Here is a 26,307-nt window from a genome sequence, read left to right on the forward strand (position 1 = left end):
TGTCACGAATTCCCCCGCAACTGCTGCTCATTCCGTGCACCAGTTCCAGATGTTTACCCCATCGGCCTCTAGGCATCGCTGAACCTTCTCATTATGCACACCTGATTCCAATTCTCCTGATTAGTAATTGTATATATGTGCCCTCTGTTCACATGTCCGTTCCTCTGTGAGTACCTGTGCTTTGCTATTTCGGCTCGCTTGCTGCGTGTATTGTACACTTGTTATTACGGGTCTCGTCCCGTGTATTGTTGTGCATTTGTTACTATGGGTCTCGCCCCGAGGTTTAACCTCGCTCTTTTGTTTGGGTTTACATCCCTCTGTTTTTGTATACGTGTTTGTTTTGGGCTTCGTCCCCTTGCCTTTCATGGCATGTGATATTAACCCCCTATTACGTATTCCTGCGTCTGTCTCCAATCATTTATTCAACGTGACATATAGCTTGTTAAATACCGTACATTTTCTAATATCATTGTGTATTAATACCATATTCTCAACTTCCCTGGGCTCCAATAACAAACTGCCTCATATTGAAACAAGGGCTCTTCCCTTGTCTCTCCTCCCTCCCCATCTCCCTCCACTTAAACATTTCATTCTCTGGGAGTGTGGAGGTTGAACAAGTGTACAGGCCACGCATGAGTGGATGTGGGATTGCTGGGGGCTAGGTGGAAGTCCCGTAATCATAGCTAGTGGAGCGTGGAACGGCACAAGCACTGTGTCACTAGATATTCCTGTCACTGGGGACAAGGAGGGGTGGTGAAGAAGAGGTGGTGTTGGTGAAGGGGTCCTCTATCTATTGCCTTCTACCTTTTTCCATCACTATCTTTCTTTGCTTACTGTCTTTCTGTCTCCATTGTGGTGACACTGTACATACCGTTCTCACTTTCTTCCTTCCACATTCCTTGACTTTGACTCACTCATTTTCTCTATCTTCATTCTCTTATGTACCTCCTTCCCGACCTCCCTCTGCTTCAGTCCAACTCTTTTCCATCTGACTGTCTTTCTTCATTCCCTACTTTGCTTAGAGGTACATGTTACACTGTGCATGTACCTCTTTACCTTCCTATCTTTCAATCTTATTCAATACTCTCTTCCCCCTCTCTCTATCCTCCCCCCTCCATATTTATATATAAATTCCCGTTGTACTTTATCAAATATTTTCAGTCAGTTATGAATACTAGGCCTGGTTTCACAGATTTCAGTGTTCTATTGTTTCCAGTACTTGTCTTATATTATCTCCAATATATCGTCCATGTCAAAAACCTGTGAAATCTGACCTTCTTGTTGAGTATCTGTATATTTTTATAGGAGTGGATAAAACATGCTAATAACGGTCCTCTGATTACATCAAAAAAATTGATATCCCTCAACTGGTATGCATGCAATCCAGCCCTTCGAGTTTTCCCTGACTTAAAGGCTTTAATTGCATCAATGAGCTCCTCCTCTGTAAATTGGCCTTCACATGAGTCTTTCTGTACAGCTGTTAATTCTACATTATTAATAGAAATGGAGGAGACTGAAACGAAAACATATGCTTAAAGTACTTTGCTTCCTCTTTCAAAATATTGGTGACTGTCGTTTGTAACAAGTTTCAGTTCATTATTTTTGGTAGCATTTCTGTGTTGAAGATTAAAAAATAATTTGGTGCATTTTTCCCCATCTTCCATCCAGTTTGCGTTATTTTTTAGAATATATTACACTCGGTTTTTCTTCAAAACATTCCTCCAGTTCCTTTTGTTTTTCCTCTAATTTTTTCTCTACCGCTCTGGTACAGTTTCTGTTGCTGTCTATCTGTACTGTTAGTCCATCTACTTCCTTTGTTAATATGAACTCTTTTGACCTGTATTGCTTTTGTTTTAAAGATGAGTATTGCATTGCATGGCCCTTAAAAGGACAATTAAAAGTGTCACATAACATAGGTACAGCAGATCCCTTTAGTGTATGTCAGAAAAGGTCTGTCTTGGTTAAAAACAAGTAGTCTTACAATAGGCTTTGATTACATTGCCAATATCCTCACCCACTTGAATTCTGTAAGAGCAATAATTATGCAAATGATTTGGTCTGACCGCATTCTGTCCCCTATCAAAACTTTTTACTTTTGGGGAAAGTGAGAATGACATAAGAAAGTAGTGAAGATGACTATCTTGATTTAGCCTCTACCATATACAGTACCAGTCAAAAGTTTGGACACACCTACTCATTCAAGGATTTTTCTTTATTTTTACTATTTTCTATATTGTAGAATAATAGTGAATACCTCAACTATGAAATAACACATATAGAATCATGTAGTAACCAAAAAAGTGTTTAACAAATCAAAATATATTTGACATTCTTCAAAGTAGCCACGCTTTCCCTTGATGCTCACCAATCCGGGGCCTTTGGCTTTGTTTGACCAACCCTGTCAGGCAGTCTGAGTGGGCAACGCTGCTTTAGTGGGTCTCTGACCGCGTTTATTTTTCTGTTTTGGCTGAGTATAGACACTACTTGTAGTAGGCGTATAAAACAGATAAAGATAACAGATCCTTAGTGTGTGGGTCACTCAGGTGGGTGTCTAGGATATAGGGTTGGCGACGGTTCCATCGTGATAGGACAATAAATAATTAAACTATATTGTCATTTATTTTAAAATGCATATCCCATATCTGCATAAAATTGAAAACTCTCTGTCACAACTCCTGCTCGCAGACACACATGGGCTCTGGCTTTTGCAACCAAATTCACTTTTTCACTCAACACACTTTTTCAATCACACAAACACACACCCCATCTTCCACCACATGTACATACCCACATACTGTGCCTTCGATGTCCTCTGTTTGCAGTGTTTTTATTTCTATCATGTGATTCCTGCCTAATTTCAGGCTTTTGAGTACGTTTGTGTTCCAGTTCCTTATTTGAAGATGTATTTAATTAATTGTACTTTATTTTAATGCTATCTATTTATAAATACTATAAATAGAAAGTTAACTACAAATTATTTTACTACAGTCCCTATCTTGAATGGTATAGTGCATTTGAATTGTATTTCTTTATCAGTTGTATTTTCCTTTTTATTTTTATTACAATCCTTACCATGGATAGTGTTCGGTGTTTGGTATTATCAAGTATTGATGGCAAACCTCCCTTGCACTCAAGTTTTTTTCTGTCACCATGGTGGGGTACTGCAGCATGTTTGACACCATTTCAGGCACTGCTGTTATGCTATCACAGGGCATCTTAATTCCATGTGAGGAGAAAGAAGTGCACAATAATGCAGGCAACACAATAACTAATACTCTCTCTGTGCAAGGGTCTAAAATGAGATTACATGATCAGGTTGAGAGTTCCAACTTCATTGTGTATGTGCGTCAGGGCGGGATTTTATTTGAGTTCTTCTTTCTCTCAAATGTTACTGCGTGCTGTGACTGCACAAGGACAATGAACAAACAGCTCTGTAAGTGGTGGTTGGTATACACAATTCACACCAAACAAAGCATCACAAAACTCATATTTAATGTGTCCCCAGTTGTACGGCATGTGTTTAGGGTGGTGGGGGATAGGGGATAGGGGATGGAAAAGTAATGAACCCGATCATAAATTTACTTCTTGAAGAAGACGTTGTCATCCTCCCAGAACCAGGTGTATGTGAGGTTGCCAGGGTAGGCCTCGGCCAGGCAGTCCAGCTTGGCGGCCTGGGATATGTTCACCGTCAGATTCTGGGGAGGGGAAACGATGAACGGTGGCCCTGGAGGGACACAAAGCACAAAACAACGGCAATTAGTTACATTCACTTTTTAAAAAAACATTTTTTTTACATGTACTCAAACACGTTAAAAAGGAGAAGATATGAGAAAAAAAATACAGTCCAATCATCCGCCGAACCAGACCCTCTTGCTTTAGCTCACATAGCATTTCGTTCCCTTACGATTTTAGTAAGTTCCTCAGTAAACCAAGGGTTCTCTCTGCCCTTAATCCTGAATTTTAAAAAAGGGGCATGCCTATTGCATACATCCTGGAATTGTCACGGATCCCCCTGGTACTGCTGCTCATTCCATTCACCAGCTACGGAGGTTTACGTCACCAGCTTTCTAGGCTTCACTGAACTGGACCATTACCACCAACCCGGACTGTCTTTGTCTCATTACACACACCTGGTTCCCATTCCCCCTGATTAGTATGTTTTATATATATATATATATATAAAAAAAGAAACGTCCTCTCACTGTCAACCGCATTATTTTCAGCAAACTTAACATGTGTAAATATTTGTATGAACATAACAAGATTCAACAACTGAGACATAAACTGAACAAGTTCCACAGACATGTGACGAACATAAATGGAATAATGTGTCCCTGAACAAAGGGGGGGTCAAAATCAAAGTAACAGTCAGTATCTGGTGTGGCCACTACCTGCATTAAGTACTGCAGTGCAACTCCTCCTCATGGACTGCACCAGATTTGCCAGTTCTTGCTGTGAGATGTTACCCCACTCTTCCACCAAGGCACCTGCAAGTTCCCGGACATTTCTGGGGGGAATGACCCTATCCCTCACCCTCCGATCCAACAGGTCCCAGACGTGCTCAATGGGATTGAGATCCGGGCTCTTCACTGGCCAAGGCAGAACACTGACATTCCTGTCTTGCAGGAAATCATACACAGAACGAGCAGTATGGCTGGTGGCATTGCCATGCTGGAGGGTCATGTCAGGATGAGCCTGCAGGAAGGGTACCACATGAGGGAGGAGGATGTCTTCCCTGTAATGCACAGCGTTGAGATTGCCTGCAATGACAACAAGCTCAGTCCGATGATGCTGTGACACACTGCCCCAGACCATGATGGACCCTCCACCTCCAAATCGATCCCGCTCCAGAGTACAGGCCTTGGTGTAACGCTCATTCACTCATTTTTGCCAGTCCTGTCTGGTCCAGTGACAGTGGGTTTGTGCCCATAGGCAACATTTTTGCCAGTGATGTCTGGTGAGGACCTGCCTTATAACAGGCCTACAAGCCCTCAGTCCAGCCTCTCTCAGCTTATTGCAGACAGTCTGAGCACTGATGGAGGGATTGTGCGTTCCTGGTGTAACTCGGGCAGTTGTTGTTGCCATCCTGTACCTGTCTCGCAGGTGTGATGTTCGGATGTACCGATCCTGTGCAGGTGTTGTTACAAGTGGTCTGCCACTGCGAGGACGATCAGCTGTCCATCCTCTCTCCCTTATTAATCTCCCTTAATTATCTTTGAAAGACAGGGTCCTGAAAAAGGGACGTTTTGTTTTTTTGCTGAGTTTATGTGCCCTCTGTTCCCCATTGTCCTTGTCGGTTTTTGTTCCCATATCCGTTGGTCTTGTGAGTACCTCTGCTTTGTTGTTTCGGCTTTCGTGCTACGTGTATTGTGCACTTGCAATATTGGATCTTGTCCCGTGTAATTATTAGAGGTTAAACCTTGCTCTTTTGTTTGGGTTACAACCCTGTGTATTTTATATACACTACCGTTCAAAGGTTTGAGATAACTTAGATATTTCCTTGTTTTTGAAATAAAAGCACATTTTTGTCCATTAAAATAACATCAAATTGATCAGAAATACAGTGTAGACATAGTTCATGTTGTAAATGACTATTGGAGCTGGCAACGGCTGATTTTTAATGGAAAATCTACATAGGCGTAAAGAGGCCCATTATCAGAAACCATCACTCCTGTGTTCCAATGGAACGTTGTGTTAGCTGATCCAAGTTTATCATTTTAAAAGGCTAATTGATCATTAGAAAACCCTTTTGCAATTATGTTAGCACAGCTGAAAACTGTTGTCCTGATTAAAGAAGCAATAAAACTGAACCTTCTTGGTCAAATAGCCCTTACACAGCCTGGAGATGTGTTGGGTTTTTTCCTGTTGAAAAACAAATGATAGTCCCACTAAGCGCAAACCAGATAGGATGGCGTATCGCTGAAGAATGCTGTGGTAGCCATGCTGGTTAAGTGTGCCTTGAATTCTAAATAAATCACAGACAGTGTCACCAGCAAAGTACCCCCACACCATCACACCTACTTCTCCATGCTTCACGGTGGGAATAACACAGGTGGAGATCATCCGTTCACCTACTCTGCGTCTCACAAAGACACGGCTGTTGGAACCAAAAATCTCAAATTTGGACTCATCAGACCAAAGGTCAGATTTCCACTGTTCTAATGTCCATTGCTTGTGTTTCTTGGCCCAAGCAAGTTCTTCTTATTGGTGTCCTTTAGTAGTGTTTTTTTTGCAGCAATTCAACCATTAAGTTCTGATTCATGCAGTCTTCTCTGAAAAGTTGATGTTGAGATGTATCTGTTACTTGAACTCTGAAGTATTTATTTGGGCTGCAATTTCTGAGGCTGTTAATTCTAATGAAGTATCCTCTACAGTAGGAGTAACTCTGGGTCTTCCTTTCCTGTGTCGGTCCTCATGAGAGCCAGTTTCATCATAGCGTTTGATGGTTTTTGCAACTGCACTTGAAGAAACTTTCAAAGTTCTTGAAATGTTCCGGATTGACTGACCTTCATATAATGAAGGACTGTCGTTTGCTTATTTGAGCTGTTCTTGCCATAATATGGACTTTAACCAAATATGGCTATCTTCTGTATACCACACCTACCTTGTCACAACACAACTGATTGGCTCAAATGCATTAAGGAAAGAAATTCCACAAATGAACTTTTAACAAGGCACACCTATTAATTGAAATACATTCCAGGTGACTACCTCATGAAGCTGGTTGAGAGAATGCCAAGAGTGTGCAAAGCTGTCATCAAGGCAGAGGGTGGCGATTTGAAGAATCTCAAATATAAAATATATTTTGATTTGTTTAACGCTTTTTTGGGTTACTACATGATTCCATGTGTTATTTCATAGTTTTGATGTCTTCATAAAGAAAAAAGAAAGAAAGAAAAACCCTTGAATGAGTAGGTGTGTCCAAACTTTTGACTGGTACTGCATATATTTTTTGTATTTTACCCCCTTTTTGTCCCCAATTTTGTGAATGTTTCATGAGCTGAAATAAAAGTTCCCAGAAATGTTCTAAATGCTCAAAAAGCTTCTCAAAAATGTTGTGCACAAATTTGTTTACATCCCTGTTAGTGAGCATTTCTTTGCCAAGATAATACATCCACCTGACAGGCGGGGCTTATCAAGAAGCTGATTAAACAGCATGATCATTTTACAGGTCCACCTTGTACTGGGGACAATACAAGGCCACTCTAAAATGTGCAGCTTGGCCACTGACATGCTGGAGAAGTGTGCTCTTAACGGATGAATCCCGGTTTCAACTGTAGCAGGCCGATGGCAGACAGCGTGCATGGCGTCATCTGGGCGAGCGGTTTGCTGATGTCAACTTTATGAACAGAGTGTCCCATGGTGGCGGTGGAGTTATGGTATGGGCAGGCATAAGCTACGGACAACAAACACAATTGCATTTTATCAATGGCAATTTAAGTGCACAGAGATACCGCGAGGAGATCCTGAGGCCCATTGTCATGCCATTCATCCACCTCCATCACCTCATGTTTCAGCATGATAATGCACAGCCACATGTCGAAAGATCTGTACACAATTACTGGAAGCAGAAAATGTCCCAGTTCTTCCATGGCCTGCATACTCACCAGACATGCCACCCATTGAGCATGTTTGGGATGCTCGGATTGACGTGTATGACAGCGTGTTCCAGTTCCCGCCAATATCCAGCAACTTCGCACCGCCATTGTAGAGGAGTGGGACAACATTCAGCAGGCCACAATCAACAGCCTGATCAACTACATGAGGCAAATGGTGGTCACACCAGATACTGACTGGTTCTGATCCACTCTCCTACCTTTTTTTTTTTTTAGGTATCTGCGACCCACAGATGCATATCTGTATTCCCAGTCATGTGAAATCCATAGATTACAGTCTAATACGTTTATTTAAATTGACTGATTTCCTTATATGAACTATAACTCAGTAAAATCTTAATTGTTGCATGTTGCGTTTTTAGTTTTGTTAAGTGTAATAACCTTACCATGCTCAAAGGGATATTCAATGTCTGATGTTTTTATTTTTTATTACCCATCTAACAATAGGTGCCTTCTTTGCGAGGCATTCGAAAAAAACCTCTGTAAAGAATCAGTGTGTAGCGGGTCGGACAAAGTCAGGCGCAGGACACAGAAATGAGTAAAAACTTAACTTTACTCGAAATAAACCAACAATAAATTCCCCACTGGGAAACACACCAGCTCACAGAACGAATAAAACACGCACAACCACCATGGGGAAAACAGAGGTTAAATAATGAACATGTAATTGGGGATTTGAAACCAGGTGTGTAAAACAAAGACAAAACAAAAGGAAAAGGCAAATGAAAACTGGATCGGCAATGGCTAGAAGACCGGTGACGTCGACCGCCGAACGCTGCCCGAGCAAGGAGAGGGACCGACTTCGGCGGAAGTCGTGACAACCTCCCTGGTCTTTGTGGTTGAATCTGTTTGAAATTCACTGCTTGACTGAAGGACCTTAGTAATTGTACGTGTGTGGTAGAGAGATGAGGTAGTCATTCAAAAATCATGTTAAACACTATTATTGCACACAGTGTGTCCATGCTACTTATTATGAGTCTTGTTTAGCACATTTTTACTCCTGAACTTATTTAGGATTCCCATAACAAAGGCATTGAATACTTATTGACGCAAGACATTTCAGCTTTACATTTTTATTAATTTGCAAACATAATTCCCCTTTGACATTATGGGGTATTGTGTGTAGGCTAGTGACACAAAATCTCAATGTAAGCCATTATACATTCAGGCTGAACACAACGAAAAGTCAAGGGGTGTGAATAGTTTCTGAAGGCACTAAGTGGAATAGTGGAGTGAGAAAAGAGGGAAAGATGGCCTATGATATCTTATCAGTAATTTCAGCTCATTTCATCTGCCTGCACCCATGGAAAATCCTAAAATTCATGTCATAACGTGTGCGTACACACAAACATACTCAGCACACACAAACATACATTTGAGTAATTTAGCAGATGCAAAGCTGAGCTGATTGCAGAGTCCATTATACAAAGCCCACACACACCCACACAGTCCATCCTCCTCCTTAAGCCAGCTTGGTGATTTTGGCTGGCAGCCTAATATGGTAGTTCTGATCCAGAGCCCAGGGCCTGAGCCTCTAACAGGGGAAGGATTCTTATCTGCAAACCCACTGTGTGTGGGTGTGTATGGGTGTGTGGGTGTGTATGGGCGCGCGTGTGTGTGTATGGGCGCGTGTGTGTGTGTATGGGCGCGTGTGTATAGTAGGGGCACAACTGGAAACGCTGCCTGCTGCAGAATTGCTTAGTTGATCTGGTGGCGATCGGATTCAGTGGCTTTCCAACAGGGACACCGAATTAGCATAATCCCTATCCCCAGAGTCATTTGCCAATCAAAAGCCACCACCTTTAAAACATGCATCATCAGACAGACAGACAGCTTGTTAAAGCCTTGATCCTAAGACATGCTCCATATGGCAGCCAATTAGCTCCTGTAATGGTAGACCACACACACTTACACGTCTTCCTGCACATGCACATACGTACACCTGTCCACTGACACATATACCCAGCAGAGAACGAACACAAAGACACACATACTGTACATGCTGCACGTAGGTATACATGCACTTACTTACATCCACACACAGACAAACACACAGACGTTGAGTTGTGGTGAGGCTACCTTGGACAAGCAGGCGTGTGGTGTGGACAACCTCCCCCTGGATGCTGTAGGCTCGGCAGGTGTATGCCCCTCTGTCCTCGCGGCTGACCAACAGCACCGTCAGACTCCCATCAGAAACCTGGGGAGGGAGAGGACACCATAAAATAATTATTACTGATTGAATACTGTACTTTCTGATTTTACTTCCTGGCATAGGGTACCATCAATATGGCCGCCGGTCCACTAAATCAGGGAACATTGACTTAAATAGGGATTGACATTCTAGAAGAGATTCTATGACTGACATTGGACACTCACATTCCCTTCCATATTTTGGATCACTATCTGTACAACAATAAAGCACTGCAATTGGCACTAAATAACACCCATGTTACAAATTACAAAAGCCCATGTTCTGTTGTAGGTTAGCCTGTGTTGGGTTGGTGTGGGCCTGGTGTGGTCTAGCCTGTGTTGGGTTGGTGTGGGCTTGGTGTGGTCTAGCCTGTGTTGGATTGGTGTGGTCTAGCCTGTGTTGGATTGGTGTGGGCTTGGTGTGGTCTAGCCTGTGTTGGGTTGGTGTGGGCTAGCCTGTGTTGGATTGGTGTTGGGATGGTGTGGGCAAGCCTGTGTTGGGCTGGGGTGGGCTAGCCTGTGTTGGGCTGGTGTGGGATATTCTGTGTTGGGCTGGTGTGGGATATCCTGTGTTGGGCTGATGTGGGATATCCTGTGTTGGGCTGATGTGGGATATCCTGTGTTGGGCTGATGTGGGATATCCTGTGTTGGGCTGATGTGGGATATCCTGTGATGGGCTGATGTGGGATTGGTGGGGGCTAGTAAATTACACACTACTCAAGCACTACATAAACCACGGCTGCCACATAGTGCTGTCACTCTGAGAAATGAATAATAACTCTCATTTCCCAGAGTACAGGATGGGACACGACTTGTTGTCCGACAAGAAACAACATTTAAGAGATCAAGTCACACTACACTACTTCCATAGTGGTGCAACACACATCCTGAGCAGAAAGATAACTTTGTCTATCTCACTGTAGCCATTCATTAATTACTTTTGACAACATCCTAAATCATTCCATAGTTATTTATGTTGTAGTTGTAAATGAGAACTTGTTCTCAACTAGCCTACCTGGTTAAATAAAGGTGAAATTAAAAAAATGTTATGTACAGACAGTGGTTTTTACAAAGCCATTTACTCAATAGAGCCAGAGTCATTGATTCTAACATTCTCCCCCTCAAATCTAACGGACCAATTAAAGGCCAAGTACAGTGGTCTTGATATCCATATGAAATAATTTATAGATAACATTAATAGTTCACCCAGATAATAGGAAAAGTTTACCCACATGTATTACTGTACATGTGGTAGACGTGTTACTGTACATGTGATTAGAGGTCGACCGATTATGATTTTTCAACGCCGATACCGATACTGATTATTGGAAGACCAAAAAAGCCGATACCGATTAATCGGCCGATTTTTAAAAAATTAATTTGGAATAATGACAATTACAACAATGCTGAGTGAACACTTAATTTAATATAATACATCAATAAAATCAATTTAGCCTCAAGTAAATAATGAAACATGTTCAATTTGGTTTAAATAATGCAAAAACAAAGTGTTGGAGAAGAAAATAAAAGTGCAATATGTGCTATGTAAGAAAGCTAACATTTCAGTTCCTTGCTCAGAACATGAGAACATATGAAAGCTGGTGGTTCCTTTTAACATGAGTCTTCAATATTCCCAGGTAAGAAGTTAAGTTTTAGTTATTATAGGAATTATAGGACTATTTCCATCTATACCATTTGTTTTTCATTATCCTTTGACTATTGGATGTTCTTATAGGCACTTTAGTATTACCAGTGTAACAGTATAGCTTCCGTCCCTCTCCTCGCTCCTCCCTGGGCCCGAACCAGCAACACAACGACAATTAGCGCGCTCTAATTAGCTGGCCATTTCACTTCGGTTACACCAGCCTCATCTCGGGAGTTAATAGGCTTGAAGTCATAAACAGCGCAATGCTTGGCGCACAACGAAGAGCTGCTGGCAAAACGCACAAAAGTGCTGTTTGAATGAATGTTTACGCGCCTGCTTCTGCCTACCACCGCTCAGTCAGATACTTAGATACTTGTATGCTCAGTCAGATTATATGCAACGCAGGACACGCTAGATAATATCTAGTAATATCAACCATGTATAGTGATTATGATTGATTGTTTTTTATAAGATAAGTTTAATGCTAGCTAGCAACTTACCTTGGCTTACTGCATTCGCGTAACAGGCAGTCTCCTTGTGGAGTGCAACGAGAGAGAGAGGCGGTTCGTTATTGCATTGGACTAGTTAACTGTAAGGTTGCAAGATTGGATCCCCCGAGATGACAAGGTGAAACTCTGTCGTTCTGCCCCTGAACAAGGTAGTTAACCCACCTAGGCTTCCTAGGCTTTCATTGAAAATAAGAATGTGTTCTTAACTGACTTGCCTAGTTAAATAAAGGTATACATTTCTTTAAAATAAATAAATATTGGCAAATCGGCGCCCAAAAATACAGATTTCCGATTGTTATGAAAACTTGAAATCGGCCCTAATTAATTGGCCATTCCATTTAATCGGTCGACCTCTACATGTGGCACATGTGTTACTGTACATGTGGTAGACGTGTTAATGTACATGTGGTACTGTACATGTGATACATGTGTTACTGTACATGTGGTATAGGGAGACCAGGTCGACAGACGTAGTAGTAAGTGAGATGTGTGTGTGTGTGTGTGTGTGTGTGTGTGTATGTATGTATGTCTGCATGTGTATGTGTGCTTGAGTGAGAGTGTGTGCTTCCCACGCAACCGTCACCTTTAGTTTCCACCAAAGACTAACAGTACTTTCAACAACCAATCAACTACCTGTTACCCAAAGAAAAAGCGGGCCATATGACATCACCATCTTACATTACTAAAAGAAATACAGAAAAAAATTAATATACTTATATGGAGAGAACACACTCCACTACCACCCTTCTTCAATGCATAATGTGACAGAGGTGTACCATAAGCTTAGCCAGAAAATCCTCTGAGAACGCGCACAGACTGATGGGGACTATGGACTCAGCAAACATTAGTCAGACTAAAAGCCGTACAGTATAATTGCCGTAATTTAACGGAGGGTTTAAAAAAAGACAACACAACAACAAAAATAATGTTAAACACACCAAATGCCTCGTGAGAAAATGAGGACAGACAACAAACAGATTTAAGTGAACTTGTTTCTTCTGGTAAAAAGGGTGAAATTAACTCATAAGGTTTGTTTTTGTTTTTCTGGTTTAAACGGTTAAACAAATGGATAGGATTAGTATTTTTCCAGTAAAATGGGGGAGAATAGTCAAGACCCCTTAAATCAATATTTTCTTAAACAGCCTGTTTATAAATACTGTTCTGTCCATAACTGTCCACTGCACAATTCAACAGAACAGCTACGCATCTCCTTAAGCAATACAGTGCCTTGCAGTGTCTTCACATTTTATTGTATTACAGTGGGATTAAAATGGATTTAATTGTAATTGTCAACAATCTACATAAAATACTCTGTTTATGTCAAAGCGGAAGAAAAATTGTTTAATATAAATATAAAAATGCATAATTAATATAGTCTTTGCATAAGTATTCAGCCCCTTTATTTAGGCAAGCCTCAATGAGTTAGGAGTAAAATGTGGTTGAACAAATCACATAATAACTTACATTGGCTCACTCTGTGTCACAATCGTAATAAGGAGTAGACCAAGATGCAGCGTGGTATGTTTCCATCCTTTACTTTGGAATAGAAAACTTCAAAGAACAAAAACAACACAACTAACGAACGAACGAACGAACGAACGAACGAACGAACGAACGAACGAACGAACGAACGAACGAACGGTGACGCTAGAATAATGCTCACAGGCAACTATACATAGGCAAGATCCCACAAAGCACAATGGGAAAATGGCTACCTAAATTTGATCCCCAATCAGAGACAATGATAAACAGCTGCCTCTGATTGGGAACCATACTAGGCCAACATAGAAATATAATTCACCTAGATAACCCACCCTTAAATCACAGAGTGTGACACTGTGAAATAATAGGCGTTGGGATGATTTTTTATGACAAACCCTTCCTCTTTCCCCCATAGATACATACAGTAGGGGCAATACCAAAATAATGTCAGTGATCTAATGATTCTGTCTCTTTGTAGCAAAGTCTGCAGAGGTGAGATGGTTGTATGCCCCATATAAGGTGCACTCGGAAAGTATTCCGACTCCTTCACTTTTTCCATATTTTGTTACATTATAGCCTAATTCTAAAATGGATTAAATAGTATTTTTCCCTCATCAATCTACACACAATACCCCACAATGACACAGCAAATAAATTTTTGGGGGGGCATTTTTCCAGATTTCTTAAAAATAATAAACAGAAATATAACATTTACATAAATATTCAGACCCTTTACACAGTACTTTGTTGAAGGACCTTTGGCAGAGATTACAGCCTTGAGTCTTCTTTGTTATGACGCTACATGCTTGGCACACCTGTATTTGGGGAGTTCCTCCCATTCTTTTCTGCAGATCCTCTCAAGCTCTGTCACATTTACATTACATTTAAGTAATTTAGCAGACGCTCTTATCCAGAGCGACTTACAAATTGGTGCATTCACCTTATGACATCCAGTGGAACAGCCACTTTACAATAGTGCATCTAAATCTTTTAAGGGGGGGGGGGTGAGAAGGATTACTTTATCCTATCCTAGGTATTCCTTAAAGAGGTGGGGTTTCAGGTTGGATCTCAAGAGATTTTCGAATCAGGTTCAAGTCCGGGCTCTGGCTGGGCCAATCAAAGGACATTCAGAGACTTGTCCCGAAGCCACTCCTGCTTTGTCTTGACTGTGTGCTTAGGGTAGTTGTCCTGTTGAAAGGTGAACCTTTGCCCCAGTCTGAGGTCCTGAGCACTCTGGAGCAGGTTTTCATCAAGGATCTCTTTGTACTTTGCTCCGTTCATATTTCCCTCGATCCTGACTCGTCTCCCAGTCCCTGTCGCTGAAAAACATCCCCACAGCATGATGCTGCCACCACCATGCTTCAGAACTTTGAAAGTTTCTTCATGTGCAATTGCAAAAACCATCAAGCACTATGATGAAACTGGCTCTGAGGGCCGCCACAGGAAAGGATAAGTTCATTAGAGTTAACTACACCTCAGATTGCAGCCCAAATGTTTTTTGTTTTACCTTTACTTAACTAGGGAAGTCAGTTAAGAACAAATTCTTATTTTCAACAACAGCCTAGGAACAGTGGGTTAACTGCCTTGTTCAGGGGCAGAATGACAGATTTTTACCTTGTCAGCTCAGGGACTCGATCTTGCAACCGAAACGCTCTAACCACTAGGCTACCTGCCGCCCCAAGTAACAGACACATCTGAACATCAACTGTTCAGAGGAGTCTGTATGTATCATGTCTTCGTGGTCAAATTACTGCAAAGGAACCACTACTAAAGGACACCAATAATAAGAAGAGACTTGCTTGGGCCAAGAAACACAAGCAATGGACACCGGTGGAGTCCAAATTTGAGATTTTTGGTTCCAACCTCTGTGTCTTTGTAAGATGCAGAGTAGGTGAACGGATGATCTCTACATGTGTAGTTCCCACCGTGAAGCATGAAGGAGGAGGTGTTATGGTGTGGGGACAATTTTCTGGTGACACTGTCAGTGATTCATTTAGAATTCAAGGCACACTTAACCAGCATGGCTACCAGAGCATTCTGCAGTGATACACCATCCCATCTGGTTTGCGCTGAGTGGGACTATCATTTGTTTTCAACAGGACAATGACCCAACACACCTCCAGGTTGTGTAAAGGCTATTTGACCAAGAAGGAGACTGGTGGAGTGCTGCATCAGATGATGCCTCCACAATCATCTGACCTCAACCCAATTGAGATGGTTTGGGATGAGTTGGACCGCAGAGTGAAGGAAAAGAAGCTAACAAGTGCTCAGAATATTTGGGAAGTCCTTCAAGACTGTTGGAATAGCATTCCAGGTGAAGCTGGTTTAGAGAATGCTAAGATTGTGCAAAACTATCATCAAGGCAATGGGTGGCTACATTGAAGAATCTAAAATATATTTACTTTAAGACTTTTTTGGTTACTACATGATTCCATATGCATTATTTCACATTATTTAACAATGTAGAAAATAGTAAAAATAAAGAAAAACCCTTGAATGAGTAGGTGTGTCCAAACTTCTGACTGTAAAGTATTCAGACCCCTTGTCTTTTTCCACATTTTGTTATGTTACAGCCTTATTCTAAAATTGATTGTATTGTTTTTCCCCCCTCATCAATCTACACACAATACTCCATAACGAAAAAGCAAAAACAAGTTTAGAAAATTTGGCTAATTTATTCAACAAAAAAACGGAAATATCACATTTACATAAGTATTCAGACCCTTTACTCAGTAATTTGTTGAAGCATCTTTGGTAGCGATTAAAGCATCAAGTCTTCTTGGGTATGGCGCAACAAGCTTGGCACGTCTGTATTTGGGGAGTTGGCATTCAGGCCAAAGAGTTCCACCGTGGTTTCATCAGACCAGATAATCTTGTTTCTCATGGTCTGAGAGTCTTTAGGTGCCTTTTAGCAAACTCCAAGTGGGATGTCATGTGCCTTTTACTGAGGAGTGACTTCCATCTGGCTACTCTATCATAAAGGCCTGATTGGTGGAGTGATGCAGAGATTGTTGTCCTTCTGGAAGGTTCTCCCATCTCCACAGAGGAACTCTAAAGCTCTGTCAAAGTGACCATCGGGTTCTTGGTCACTTCCCTGACCAAGGCCCTTCACCAATTTCTCAGTTTGGCCAGGTCTAGGAAGAGTCTTGGTGGTTCCAAACTTCTTCCATTTAAGAAAGGGAAAGGGGGGTACCTAGTCAGTTGTACAACTGAATGCCTTCAACTGAAATGTGTCTTCCTCATTTAACCAAAGCCCTCTGAATCATAGCGGTACGGGGGGCTGCCTTAATCCAAGTCTTTGGGCGCCCGGGGAACAGTGGGTTAATTGCCTTGCTCAGGGGCAGAATGACAGATTTGTACCTTGTCAGGATTCAATCCAGAAACCTTCCGAATGATGGAGACCACTGTGTTCTTGGGGACCTTCAATGATGCAGACATTTTTGGTACCCTTCCCCAGATTTGTGCCTCGACACAATCCGGTCTTGGAGCTGTACGGACAATTCCTTTGACCTCATGGCTTGGTTTTTGCTCTAACTTGCACTGTCAACTGTGGGACCTTATATAGACGTGTGCCTTTTCACATCACGTCTAACCAATTGAATTTGCCACAAGTGGACTCCAATCAAGTTGTAGAAACATCTCAAGGATGATCAATGGACACAGGATGCACCTGATCTCAATTTTGAGTCTCAAAGCAAAGGGTCTGAATACTTATGTCAATAAGGTATTTATGTTCTTTATTTTTAATACAAAAATACAAAAACCTGTCTTCGCTTTGTCATTATGGAGTATTGTGTGTAGATTTATGAGGAAACTAAATATTCTTTAAAATTACTAAAACCAAATCAAAACTGTGTAGAAATGATAATGGACCTACATTTATACACGTTTATTGACTGTGTCCAGCTCGCTAATAATCACCTAAAGGTAAACAGTCAGGGATTATTGGAAATTCCAAAAATGATGGTTAAAGGACTATCTTTTGCAAATTTTGACAGCAAGGAAATATAACCAATTATCAGAGCGGCCCCCCGGATCTCGTTGAAGACCAAATGTGGCCCCCGGGCAAAATGAGTTTGACACCCTTGATGTACAGCAATATTTCAACCTTTCTGTGATTTTCAAGCAGATTTTCCTTCACTTTGAAAATGTGAAGTAGGTTGCAAGCGATGCTTGCTAGTGTCATGTAATTACAGTCCCCCCAGGATTCCTCAATTGTTAAATGTTTTGCTAAATCAACAATTCCCCACATAGTATGCGAGGGCTTGCACATTTGACCAATCACTGCACTATTTATGCATAAAACAGTCCAATCATCTAAATTCTATTGTATAAAATTACCCATCACAGCAGTACAAAGAGGGCTCACTATTTCAACCAATCACTGTACATTTACCACATAATAAAGTTCAATCAAGCCACACGTCAACAAAAGTTTTCCCTCATCAGAGCATTTTCGCGACAAATTTGACAAAATCACTGCATATTGCACCTAACCTCTGTTGCTATTCAGAAGCAAAAGGAGGTGAATAGGGAAATCGCTCAAAAGCTAAGGCCCTGTAGGATCATAGACATGACTTTCTCGAGCGAAGGCCACATCTGGACGCAACATCACCTTAAAGTCGCCTGGTTAGAACTGAGTACCGGATAACGCGTGGAGATCCCCAACATGTTTAGCGGAGGCTAAAGCGAATGATCTCCGCGAACCAAGGCTACCTGGGCCAACGGGGAGCTACTGGTGCACCAGAGTGTTGATGCATGCCACTACTGACATATTATTGGTTCTGACCACTACTGACCACTACTGGGCCATGTCCAGTAGGCTGCGAGATGCATCCAGGGCCTCATCAAAAATAGCCCCATTAGGCACTGGCACTGGCAAAAACACACTGTGTCCCATACTTTTTCAGAACCAGGAAATACCAGCTGTACCATCCGTCCTGGATCTTCGACATAGGAACCACTCAGATTGCCTGCTTCTGGAGACGGGAGGATATATCCTCCCTCAAAATGGGCACTTAGGCCTCGGGAACAGTCAACGTGAGGATGCCACCGAAGTGTGGGGTACGCACAACAAATTGTAGCCTGTACCCTGACGTCACTGTTCACATGATCCAGGGCGACACTGCGCATGCGCGCGATTGGTCGGAGCAGACAGCGAGCCTCCAGTGAAGTGCCATCTGAAGGGGCGGGATGCCAACTCATGGACTGGGAGAGATTGGTTATTTTTCCATTTCCACTACTTTTGACAACCATGTGTCTGAACGTGGAGAAGGGACACTTTTCATTGAAATCACCTGCAGGAGAAAACATTTTTGACACCCGTGAACACTGATGAACTTAGGGGTTTATGTGCCAAGGTTTGCCTAAAGCCTGGCCCACTCTGGGTACAAGGGCTCCGGCGATCAGTGACATATCTCAAGTGGCAGTACCACCTGGGGGTACTGTTGTCACAACGAGCCTCACTCGGTTTAGGTGGTAAGATGCGTTCCGGTAACCGGCTGGCACCCAGCACTTGGCCTCACGCATTTAAAAATAGACACTGGGAAATTAACTTTATCATGGAAGTTACCCAACTGACCAGTCATAGGCACTGGTAACAAAGTGCCTTGTAGCATGGATGGGAATGGGACAGACAGCTCTGAAAAACAGACCCCTTCGGTGGTAACAGGCAGGGGAAATTCGTAATCCAATGGAATTCCCAGGAATCACCTACAGGGTCCATAATCTATATCAATAGACACCTCATAGGGACTAGTGAGCTACAGGGAGGACTCGGCCATGGGTCACCTATGGGGGAGGGGTGCCCCCTTGTGGACAGAGATTGATATACATTTACATTACATTTAAGTCATTTAGCAGACGCTCTTATCCAGAGCGACTTACAAATTGCTGCTTTCACCTTATGACATCCAGTGGAACAGCCACTTTACAATAGTGCATCTAGGTCTTTTAAGGGGGGGGGGGGTATTCTAGGTATTCCTTAAAGAGGTGGGGTTTCAGGTGTCTCCGGAAGGTGGTGATTGACTCCGCTGTCCTGGCGTCGTGAGGGAGTTTGTTCCACCATTGGGGGGCCAGAGCAGCGAACAGTTTTGACTGGGCTGAGCGGGAACTGTACTTCCTCAGTGGTAGGGAGGCGAGCAGGCCAGAGGTGGATGAACGCAGTGCCCTTGTTTGGGTGTAGGGCCTGATCAGAGCCTGGAGGTACTGAGGTGCCGTTCCCCTCACAGCTCCGTAGGCAAGCACCATGGTCTTGTAGCGGATGCGAGCTTCAACTGGAAGCCAGTGGAGAGAGCGGAGGAGCGGGGTGACGTGAGAGAACTTGGGAAGGTTGAACACCAGACGGGCTGCGGCGTTCTGGATGAGTTGTAGGGGTTTAATGGCACAGGCAGGGAGCCCAGCCAACAGTGAGTTGCAGTAATCCAGACGGGAGATGACAAGTGCCTGGATTAGGACCTGCGCCGCTTCCTGTGTGAGGCAGGGTCGTACTCTGCGGATGTTGTAGAGCATGAACCTACAGGAACGGGCCACCGCCTTGATGTTAGTTGAGAACGACAGGGTGTTGTCCAGGATCACGCCAAGGTTCTTAGCGCTCTGGGAGGAGGACACGATGGAGTTGTCAACCGTGATGGCGAGATCATGGAACGGGCAGTCCTTCCCCGGGAGGAAGAGCAGCTCCGTCTTGCCGAGGTTCAGCTTGAGGTGGTGATCCGTCATCCACACTGATATGTCTGCCAGACATGCAGAGATGCGATTCGCCACCTGGTCATCAGAGGGGGGAAAGGAGAAGATTAATTGTGTGTCGTCTGCATAGCAATGATAGGAGAGACCATGTGAGGTTATGACAGAGCCAAGTGACTTTGTGTATAGCGAGAATAGGAGAGGGCCTAGAACAAAGCCCTGGGGGACACCAGTGGTGAGAGCGCGTGGTGAGGAGACAGATTCTCGCCACGCCACCTGGTAGGAGCGACCTGTCAGGTAGGACGCAATCCAAGCATGGGCCGCGCCGGAGATGCCCAACTCGGAGAGGGTGGAGAGGAGGATCTGATGGTTCACAGTATCGAAGGCAGCCGATAGGTCTAGAAGGATGAGAGCAGAGGAGAGAGAGTTAGCTTTAGCAGTGCGGAGTGCCTCCGTGATACAGAGAAGAGCAGTCTCAGTTGAATGACTAGTCTTGAAACCTGACTGATTTGGATCAAGAAGGTCATTCTGAGAGAGATAGCGGGAGAGCTGGCCAAGGACGGCACGTTCAAGAGTTTGAGAGAAAAGAAAGAAGGGATACTGGTCTGTAGTTGTTGACATCGGAGGGATCGAGTGTAGGTTTTTTCAGAAGGGGTGCAACTCTCGCTCTCTTGAAGACGGGAGGGACGTAGCCAGCGGTCAGGGATGAGTTGATGAGCGAGGTGAGGTAAGGGAGAAGGTCACCGGAGATGGTCTGGAGAAGAGAGGAGGGGATAGGGTCAAGCGGGCAGGTTGTTGGGCGGCCGGCCGTCACAAGACGCGAGATGTCATCTGGAGAGAGAGGGGAGAAAGAGGTCAGAGCACAGGGTAGGGCAGTGTGAGCAGAACCAGCGGTGTCGTTTGACTTAGCAAACGAGGATCGGATGTCGTCGACCTTCTTTTCAAAATGGTTGACGAAGTCATCTGCAGAGAGGGAGGAGGGGGGGAGGGGAGGAGGATTCAAGAGGGAGGAGAAGGTGGCAAAGAGCTTCCTAGGGTTAGAGGCAGATGCTTGGAATTTAGAGTGGTAGAAAGTGGCTTTAGCAGCAGAGACAGAGGAGGAAAATGTAGAGAGGAGGGAGTGAAAGGATGCCAGGTCCGCAGGGAGGCGAGTTTTCCTCCATTTCCGCTCGGCTGCCCGGAGCCCTGTTCTGTGAGCTCGCAATGAGTCGTCGAGCCACGAAGCGGGAGGGGAGGACCGAGCCGGCCTGGAGGATAGGGGACATAGAGAGTCAAAGGATGCAGAAAGGGAGGAGAGGAGGGTTGAGGAGGCAGAATCAGGAGATAGGTTGGAGAAGGTTTGAGCAGAGGGAAGAGATGATAGGATGGAAGAGGAGAGAGTAGCGGGGAGAGAGAGCGAAGGTTGGGACGGCGCGATACCATCCGAGTAGGGGCAGTGTGGGAAGTGTTGGATGAGAGCGAGAGGGAAAAGGATACAAGGTAGTGGTCGGAGACTTGGAGGGGAGTTGCAATGAGGTTAGTGGAAGAACAGCATCTAGTAAAGATGAGGTCGAGCGTATTGCCTGCCTTGTGAGTAGGGGAGGAAGGTGAGAGGGTGAGGTCAAAAGAGGAGAGGAGTGGAAAGAAGGAGGCAGAGAGGAATGAGTCAAAGGTAGACGTGGGGAGGTTAAAGTCGCCCAGAACTGTGAGAGGTGAGCCGTCCTCAGGAAAGGAGCTTATCAAGGCATCAAGCTCATTGATGAACTCTCCGAGGGAACCTGGAGGGCGATAAATGATAAGGATGTTAAGCTTGAAAGGGCTGGTAACTGTGACAGCATGGAATTCAAAGGAGGCGATAGACAGATGGGTAAGGGGAGAAAGAGAGAATGACCACTTGGGAGAGATGAGGATCCCGGTGCCACCACCCCGCTGACCAGAAGCTCTCGGGGTGTGCGAGAGCACGTGGGCGGACGAAGGGAGAGCAGTAGGAGTAGCGGTGTTGTCTGTGGTGATCCATGTTTCCGTCAGTGCCAAGAAGTCGAGGGACTGGAGGGAGGCATAGGCTGAGATGAACTCTGCCTTGTTGGCCGCAGATCGGCAGTTCCAGAGGCTACCGGAGACCTGGAACTCCACGTGGGTCGTGCGCGCTGGGACCACCAGATTAGGGTGGCCGCGGCCATGCGGTGTGGAGCGTTTGTATGGTCTGTGCAGAGAGGAGAGAACAAGGATAGACAGACACATAGTTGACAGGCTAGAGAAGAGGCTCCGCTAATGCAGAGGAGATTGGAATGACAAGTGGACTACACGTCTCGAATGTTCAGAAAGTTAAGCTTACGTAGCAAGAATCTAATTGACTAAAATGATTAAAATGATACAGTACTGCTGATATACGCCTTGGACCCCGTGAACACCGTGGAGCACAGGGTACCAGGGGGGCATTAAACATGGACAAGCTTCCAACACACGTTGTGCTTCCGTGAGACTGTATTGCCTGCATGAAGCCCGGTCCCTTTATGGGCACAGAGGGCTCTGGCATTGGCTAACGTAGTAACCTGTTTGCTGTAACAAAATGTGTGGACACTGTCGTCGTGGCAATGTTTTTGTAGATCGGCACAGCTGCTCTGGGCCTACTTCCTCATCGGAGGAGCACGGAAGCCCCTCTCTCTACTCCCTCCAACTCAAGGAATTGAAAATAGGAATAGGGTTGCCATATGCCGGGGGAACGCTAGTAAGCTTGATTCACCAGAAGTTATGATGATAGCCGACATTAGCCAGGAGGCTCATTAGTCTAAGCTAGGCTAGTTAGCCTCTTTGACCAAAGCACGGTCCATTTAGAACAACCAAGCAACTTCAGGCTACGTATAGTAAACAAGACAGCTACACAAGCAACTCCACCATGGGGAGGCAGGAATAGCTAATAATATCTAGCTCGCCTCGGCAAGTTATCCAATCTGGCTAGAATGCTATGCAGTGCTCATTAGCTAGCCTGGTCTCAAAAGTGTACGTAGGACCGGATCACTGAGGTGGGACCCACACCCTTCTGCGAAAAGAGACATGCGGTGCTTAACCAAGGCAGACACAAGCGGCTGGGAGATACCCACAAAATCTGGTCGCCCGCTCTCTTTGAGTAACCTCCTGTAACCAGCAACAGAGCGCTCTGGAGACCGGAAGACATTTGACCTGACCACGACCCAAACCATCATCCACGTCCCGCAACTCAGACTCAGACGAGGTACGAGCACCGAGGAGAGGAAGTCACTATCAGAAACACCAAACTCCCGAAAGAATGCTCCACAATTGACAAAAGAACAAGCGCCACTGACTAGTAGAGGAACAATGCCAGCCGTCCCCTAGTCTCACACACAAACTGATTCAGCGAGGGTAGCTTGAGCATACACCGTGCCGAGACAAACAAGACAACCAATGTGAGTATCTTTTGATTCCTTGGGGCATCGGTGCGAACCCAACCCGGCTTGTTAGCCTTCGTCGTTTAGGATGCATTAGTCATCTTACTTATTGCTATAGCCAGGCCAAGCAATTAGAAGAATAACTAATTGTTAGTGATCAGGAAACTTATGAGATTCTTATGATATCTCAATCTCTTCATTCAAAGACTCAATCATGGACACTCTTACTGACAGTTCTGGCTGCTTTGCGTGATGTATTGTTGTCTCTACCTGCTTGCCCTTTGTGCTGTTCTCTGTGCCCAATAATGTTTGTACCATGTTTTGTGCTGCTACCATGTTGTGTTTTTATTTTATTTCACCTTTATTTAACCAGGTAGGGAAGTTGAGAACAAGTTCTCATTTACAACTGCGACCTGGTCAAGATAAAGCAAAGCAGTGCGACAAAAACAACAGAGTTACACAAAGAAACGTACAGTCAATAACACAAATGAAAAATCTATGTACAGTGTGTGCATATGTAGAAGATTAAGGAGGTAAGGCAATAAATAGGCCATAGAGGTTAAATAATTACAATTTAGTATTAATACTGGAGTGATAGATGTGCAGATGATGATGTGCAAGTAGAGATACTGGGATGCAAAAGAGCAAGAGGGTAAGTAATAATATGGGGATGAGGTAGTTAGGTGGGCTATTTACAGATTGGCTGTGTACAGGTACAGTGATCGGTAAAGCTGCTCTGACAGCTGATGCTTAAAGTTAGAGAGGGAGATATAAGACTCCAGATTCAGAGATTTTTGTCATTCGTTTCAGTCATTGGCAGCAGAGAAATGGAATGAAAGGCGGCCAAAGGAAGTGTTGGCTTTGGGGATGACCAGTGCAATATACCTGCTGGAGCGCGTGTTACGGGTGGGTGTTGCTATGGTGACCAGTGAGCTGAGATAAGGCGGGGCTTTACCTAGCAAAGACTTAGATGACCTGGAGCCAGTGGCTTAGGCGACGGATATGTAGTGAGGGGCAGCCAACGAGAGCATACAGGTCACAGTGGTGGGTAGTATATGGGGCTTTGGTGACAAAACAGATAGCACTGTCATAGACTACATCCAGTTTGCTGAGTAGAGTGTTGGGGGCAATTTTGTAAATGACATCGCCGAAGTCAAGGATCGGTAGGATAGTTTTACGAGGGTATGTCTGGCAGCATGAGCGAAGGAGGCTTTGTTGCGAAATAGGAAGCCGATTCTAGATTTAATTTTGGATTGGAGTCTGGAAGGAGAGTTTACAGTCTAACCAGACACCTAGGTATTTCTAGTTGTCCACATATTCTAGGTCAGAACCGTACAGAGTAGTGATGCTAATCGGGCGGGACGGTGCAGGCAGCAATCGGTTGAAGAGCATGCACTTAGTGTTGCTACCATGTTGTTGTCATGTTGTGATGCTACCATTGTGACCACCCTCCCACTCTGTGTGCCAAATTCTCTCTTTGCTCTTGTTTTCCTTAATAGGATGTCGGTGGGCGGAGCCGGAGGGTCGTCAGCGAAATGGGACACACCTGGGCTTGGGTGTGTCCCAGGATAAATTCACCTCTTCCCCATTCATTGAGGAGACTCTCTCCATGCAGACACAGATTTTGGTTGTGGCATTTTTTGTGGCTGTTTTTGGTTGTTTGCGTTGGCACCTTTCAACATCCCTCATTATCACATTTATGCACACAACCACTCACTTACACTACTGATTACTGACTACACACACCATTGTTAATTATATTTAGTTGACTTTAGTTAAATAAATATATTTTGTTATTCCTTATCTCCACGTTGTCTCCTTTTTTGATACGCACTTTGAGCTGGTTCATGACACCATGGTGTGTTGTCATGTGTTGCTGCCTTGCTATGTTGTTGTCTTAGGTCTCACTTTATGTAGTGTTCTGTTGTCTCTCTTGTCGCAGGAGGTCTTTTGCCTTTTGGTAGGCCGTCATTGTAAATATTTGTTTTGAACTGACTTGCCTATTTCAATAAAGGTTAAATAAAATAAATAAAGATCCATAAAAACTTCAGCATGCTCGACCACTAAAGGACAGTTTACAGTAGTTGGCGCAACATAAGACAGTCTCGTGTTCCAATTGTTTGTTTTAATAGCGTGAACCGTTCCTGTTCACACCGAGGTGAAGAGCGGGAATTTGTAAGGAATGAATCTGAGCCTCACACTTATCACCTGTGGAAGGCGGGACTTCCAGCGAAGCGCGGATTTCATTGGCCTTGTCATGCGTGATTGTATATCCGAAGTCATGAGAGTGCGACTCCCCCATAGTATGTTGTACCGAAGTTGGCTGACTGAAAGGTAACTGAAATCAGTTTAACCTAATTTTCAGCAGCATGTCACCTGTGCAATTAGATGCGACAAAACTCTCAATCACCTTTACTCCACACACAGAAATGCATACAAGGCTCTCCCTTGCCCTCCCTTTGGCAAATCTGACTCTATCCTCCTTATTTGTGCTTACAAGCAAGAACTCAAACAGGAAGTACCAGTGACACACTCAATACAGAAGTGGTCCGAGGAAGCAGATGCTAAGTTACAGGACTGTTTCACTAGCACAGATTCATCCGATAACATTGAGGAGCTTACCACATCAGTCACCGGCTTCATTAATTAATAAGTACATTGACGACGTCGTCCCCACAGTGACTGTACGTACATATCCCAACCAGAAGCCATGGATTACAGTCAACATCCGCACTGAGCTAAAAGCTAGAGCTACCGCTTTTTAAGGAGCGGGACACTAATCCGGACGCTTATAATGA

General features: G+C 44.0%; 1 protein-coding gene across 1 annotated transcript in view; it reads right to left on the reverse strand.

Moving 5' to 3' along the window:
* LOC115136006 (protein turtle homolog B-like) overlaps positions 1-26,307 on the reverse strand; it is a 208,455-nt gene that overhangs the window by 78,369 nt on the left and 103,779 nt on the right. Inside the window, 2 exon segments of the mRNA XM_065023750.1 lie at positions 3,583-3,724; positions 9,696-9,813. Of these exon segments, the coding sequence (XP_064879822.1) occupies positions 3,583-3,724; positions 9,696-9,813 (260 nt within the window).

The sequence above is a fragment of the Oncorhynchus nerka genome, linkage group LG10 (assembly GCF_034236695.1).
Source record: "Oncorhynchus nerka isolate Pitt River linkage group LG10, Oner_Uvic_2.0, whole genome shotgun sequence".
Lineage (NCBI taxonomy): Eukaryota > Metazoa > Chordata > Actinopteri > Salmoniformes > Salmonidae > Oncorhynchus > Oncorhynchus nerka.